Source organism: Trichosurus vulpecula, chromosome 9, assembly GCF_011100635.1.
Source record: "Trichosurus vulpecula isolate mTriVul1 chromosome 9, mTriVul1.pri, whole genome shotgun sequence".
Classification (NCBI taxonomy): Eukaryota; Metazoa; Chordata; class Mammalia; order Diprotodontia; family Phalangeridae; genus Trichosurus; species Trichosurus vulpecula.
In genome coordinates this window covers 58,473,978-58,479,256 of record NC_050581.1, presented here as the reverse complement: position 1 = coordinate 58,479,256, position 5,279 = coordinate 58,473,978, and the positions used below count along the sequence as shown (strand labels likewise).

General features: G+C 43.7%; 1 protein-coding gene across 2 annotated transcripts; it reads left to right on the top strand.

Annotated features, from left to right (window-relative positions):
* The first annotated feature begins 3,740 nt into the window (after positions 1-3,740).
* Positions 3,741-4,922, top strand: LOC118831426 (poly(rC)-binding protein 2-like). Of its 2 annotated transcripts, XM_036738770.1 has the most exons (2): positions 3,741-4,573; positions 4,616-4,922. In XM_036738770.1, the coding sequence occupies exons 1-2, from the start codon at positions 3,823-3,825 to the stop codon at positions 4,873-4,875; spliced, it is 1,011 nt and encodes a 336-aa protein (XP_036594665.1). In that variant the 5' UTR covers positions 3,741-3,822; the 3' UTR covers positions 4,876-4,922. The 2 variants fall into 2 exon arrangements, with proteins under 2 accessions (XP_036594665.1, XP_036594664.1); XM_036738769.1 differs by having other exon boundaries at positions 3,741-4,922.
* Positions 4,923-5,279: the final 357 nt, after the last annotated feature.

The window sequence follows — 5,279 nt, the reverse complement described above, 5'->3', positions numbered from 1 at the left end:
ATCATCACCAAGGCTGGAACTTTGGGTTCCAAAGTTGACACATCTTTCCACGCCCTCCAAAACTTTCACTTCAAGTCCAAGGGGAAAAAATATTCAATGAAAGCCCCCTTAGAATTCAGAGGGTCTCCTGGGGCTGGCTACTGTCACATGTACAAATGAGTAAAACAAATACAACACTGGGGACCATCCCTATCCCTCAGAGAGACAGATGAGTATCATCTAGCCATCTTCCTAAAAAAAGTGGAGGTGGTGGTCTTTCATCTACACCTTCAGCGGCTTTCATTTCAATTGGCCCCAACCAGCAAGTTGGCCGACTTTTAAGCATCAAATGCAGTAATGTATGTAAATTGCTTTGTAACTATAAAATGTTATATAAGTGGCAGCTATTATTATTATTATTGGTTTCTGTCTAGGAAATCCAGGACTGCAATTCTCTGGCCAGATTCCTAAGCTGTTGTCATTGAAGTACCTTCAAAACCTCATTAAGTTTTCTGTTAAAATTATACTGTTGTGGCTGTTTTTGTTTTAAAGTGATGTTATGACATAAGCATGGATTTCAAGTGAGAAAGCTGTCTATTTCAAAAAGCAGGTGTATCTGATCCTGTGTGGGAGCTGGTTGCTAGGGGCAACCTCACCCAAAAAGGAATACTTTTGTATTGATATTAACCAGTAAACAGCCTAGCTAACAGCTAGATTCCTATTGGGAGGGGGAAGGTTCCTCTCTCCTTTGAAAGTGGAAAATTATTCCCTTCTGATACGGAAAAGACAGTCACAAGAGGTCATATTATCAACAAAGGCACATCTGGGAGAGTGTAATTGTTGTCTTTTCCGTAAATCAAGTTGCTGACTTGTACTATGAGCTGCTATGTTGCAATGTAAAGAAAGAAAACTGAGCTTGGAGCCAGGAGTCCTGGTTTTGAATCTTACATCTACTATTTAATGACTATCTGGCTTTAGGAAGGTCACATTGCTGGGAGAATATGTCTAATTTACTATACACTTAGAATAGATTTCCTCCCAAGCAGAGAAAACAATAAATGCACATGTACATGCACACATAGACACACACACACAATCACATGTTCCCACTCACACACGTACATATATACCTCATGTATACATAATCTTTGTGTTAAAGGAATGCTCCCAACATAGGTTGGACTAATGGCCTCTGAAGCACCTTACAGCTCCTAGATTCTGTAATTCTGTGACACAAAGAGTCTAGGGACACTTTGAGGGAAATTCTCGTTGCCTCTTTCCACATAATCTTAGAACTTCCTGTCTGACACAATCCATTGTCTTTTCATCAGCTCCCCTTGCAAGCACATTGTTCACAAGGCTAAAAGAATATGTGCAGGTTTATCTACATGTCAAGGACAACTAATAGAATCTATGTTAGAGCCCATGGTGATAACAATGACTACCTGTAAATAACCCTTGCCTAGAGGCTTATATAATCTCAGACACAGCATCCAATAAATAAAGCGTTCAACAGTAACTTAACTGTCCAGTGGGGCTCTTCAGCACTTGTCTCCTATTGAAACTTTCAGGGTCTTTCCTCAACTGGTGTCTCATCCTCCACTTGCAGTTCTCAGCTGCTGGGAAAACAACACCCAGTCTCCTTCATTTGTCTTTCAGCCACTATAGTCTATTTTGTCTTTTCCATGTAAAACTCACTGTCCTCTTGGAAGAGCCATGCTATGTAAATGTGAGTTATTATTAGTAGTATCATTATTATTAACCCAGCCAAGTTGTCTTGTAGCCAAAGCTCTTCCTTGGAGGCAGGAAATGCTTTCAGAGCTTATTTGTCTGGGCTAAAGAATCAAGGACACCAGCTGTAGTGTAGAGCTAATAAAGCACCCAGCTCTGGGATTCTCCCTTCTGGTACAATTCTGGAGAACTCTTAACTTACGGAAATGAGCCCAGACTCTACTTAGGAGCACCTCAACTATGATTCAGAGCCTTCATCTTCCTCCTGGCAACTCCACAGCTTTCTTTAAAATCTCTCTGTAGGGATTCACAATCTTCCCAGATAAGGGAATAGGTCAAGGAAGCCACAAAATCTCAGGTGACTTCTCACAAAATTTGGAATGAGAAATGGGTAAGGACAACCAAGCATGATCTCCATATTCCCAAGTCCCTCTACACTTATGTAACATGTTGAAGGAATGGATTTATTACCTAGGAGTTTCCTTTAAATACCTTCTTGGTTCATGTTCCCACCCAGGGTTTCTCTTAATATGTCTAAGTCTTCTCAGAGTAAAAGAATCTTTAGTTTGTATACAAGCACTAAAGGTAACAATATATATGAGATATAGGACAGCTTTTATTTTATCATGCAGAGATGAAAAACACAAAGTACTGTCATTAGCTTACAAATTTTCAAGACAACTTTTTTCCTTTGGTTGGCCCCACAAAATGGCCCTCAACCTTGGAGTTGAGGCTCTACTAGGAGGGAAATACACTTGTTTCTAAAAAGGTGAGTACTCATTACCATGTGACTACCACCTCCCCTACTCAGGGACCTACACAAAGTCCTCTAGATTTATAATGCCATCCTGTGGTTGAGGCTCCTTCTGAAGAGAAAAACATTTGAGGTTGTTAAAGAATCCACTTCCTCCTCTTTGGACCTTTGTGCCTGAATAACTCACAACAGCAGTAGAAGTAAAGGTCTGGTTTGCTTGTATACATCTGGATTCTATCTCTTGTTGTTCCTCTAGCTTCTGAGGCCATGTTGTTTTTTGTCTTTTGATCATAAGGCACAGTCCAGGAACTTGAGTAGAACCCTTCCTCTTCTCTTCTGGAGGTTTAGTCTAGGAGTTCTTGATGCTCTACCACCATCTCAACCAGCTTCCACCTCTGGGTCCATGTGGTACCTTCTTCTCCTGTGATCACATTGTTCCCTTATTCAGGAACACCTTGGGAGCTCTAATACTGTCTGTTTACAATGTCCATGTAAGGGACCAAGAGATTCTGCCTCTGTTTCTATGCCTTCCATCTTTGTGGCTGAAGGGTTCAATGGGACTTATGTTGATAAATGGACTTTCTCCTCAACCCTGGGCCTCAGGGCCCCAGGGCCTCCGTTTATATGTAATTTCCCTCTCAGTTTTGCTCTCCAGCTCCACTATTGTTCTCTGAACTCTCTTCTAAGTATAGCCTATCCCTTTTATGAGGCAAAGGATGTTGCTTAGATCTATACAAACATCCCCAAAGAAGTGTCCATTAGGCCAACAAAGATGAAGAGTAACTACCACTCCCCATCAAAGAGATATCATTAATCGTCTTTATGTATTGACATTGGGGATGTCCACACCTCGGGTAGGAGACAACTTCAAAATCAGAACAGAGATCTCATTCTTTAACTTCTTCCCTCCTGACACACCTCCTTACACACAGAAATGCATATGTTCATTCATACATATACAGGACTCCATGGCACATGTACTGATATGCAAGAATATACATGCAGAATCAAAAATATAAGGAGCGCTCCCAGACCAGCAGAGGCAGCAGCCGGAGCAGCCACAGCCAGTGCCCTCTCCCGCCTGCCCGCCCTCCCTCTGCCGCCCTCCGCCCGCCCCAGGGTCGCTCTTCCCTCTTCCTCCTCCACCCCCCCCTTCCTCCTCTGCCCACCCGTGGGTGCCCCCTCACCTTCCCGCCCTCCCCTACTGTTCTGCCCCCGGTCTCCTGCCCTTCCCTTTCCTGCCCGCTCCCCCTTTTCCTTTCAATCACCTCGCGCCCGAAGTTTTTGGCTTCCACTCCCACCAGTGACCAAAGACTTGACCACTTTACAAAGTCCAAATCCCCAGAACACTGCTCGACATGGACACCGGTGTGATTGAAGGTGGATTAAATGTCACTCTCACCATCCGGCTACTTATGCATGGAAAGGAAGTTGGAAACATTATTGGAAAGAAAGGAGAATCGGTCAAGAAGATGTGTGAAGAGAGTGGTGCACGTATCAACATCTCAGAAGGGAATTGTCCTGAGAGAATAATTACTCTGGCTGGACCCACCAATGCCATCTGTAAAGCCTTTGCAATGATTATTGACAAACTGGAAGAGGACATCAGTAGCTCTATGACCAATAGTACAGCTGCCAGTAGACCCCCAGTCACCCTGAGGCTTGTGGTCCCTGATAGCCAGTGCGGCTCTCTCATTGGAAAAGGAGGATGCAAGGAAATAAGAGAGAGTACAGGGGCTCAGGTCCAGGTGGCAGGGGATATGCTACCAAACTCAACTGAGCGGGCCATCACTATTGCTGGCATCCTGCAATCTATCATTGAGTGTGTCAAACAGATCTGCGTGGTCATGTTGGAGACTCTCTCCCAATCTCCCCCGAAGGGCGTGATCATCCCCTACCGGCCCAAGCCATCCAGCTCTCCAGTCATCTTTGCAGGTGGTCAGGACAGGTACAGCACAGGCAGTGACAGTGTGAGCTTTCCCCACACCACCCCGTCCATGTGCCTCAACCGTGACCTGGAGGGACCACCTCTAGAGTTGACCAAGCTGCACCAGTTGGCAATGCAACAGTCTCACTTTCCCATGACGCATGGCAACACCGGATTCAGTGGCATTGAATCCAGCTCTCCAGAGGTGAAAGGCTATTGGGCAGGTTTGGATGCATCTGCTCATACTACTTCTCATGAACTCACCATTCCAAATGACTTAACTGGCTGCATAATCGGGTGTCAAGGCGCCAAAATCAATGAGATTCGTCAGATGTCTGGGGCTCAGATCAAAATTGCCAATCCAGTGGAAGGATCTAGTGATAGGCAGGTTACCATCACTGGATCTGCTGCCAGCATTAGCCTGGCCCAGTATCTAATTAATGTCAGGCTTTCCTCGGAGACAGGTGACATGGGGAGCAGCTAGAACAATGCAGACTCACCCATAACCCCCTTCTGCTGTTCACCAGCCATGATCCATCTGTGTAGTTTCTGAACAGTCAGCGATTCCAGGTTTTAAATAGTTTGTAAATTTTCAATTTCTACACAACTTTATCATCCACTCGTGATTTTTTTAATTACAGCATTTTAATTCTTTTCTCTGTTCAGCTGTTAACGCTGAGAACCACATTTAGTTTTATAAGCTTCTCCCTGTTTTTTTTGTTATTGTTTTGTTTTGTTTTTGGTTTTTTTTGGTTTTGGTTTTTTTGGGGGGGCTCATGAATTTTTTTTCTGTTTTTGTCATTGAAATGTAAGAGTGGAATATTAATACATTTCAGTTTAGTTCTGTAATGTCAGGAATTTTTCAAAAAAAATTAAAAGATGGACAGG

Coding starts and splice junctions, on each gene's coding strand:
- LOC118831426 (XM_036738769.1), top strand. CDS start 3,823: ATGGACACCGGTGTGATTGAAGGTGGATTAAATGTCACTCTCACCATC.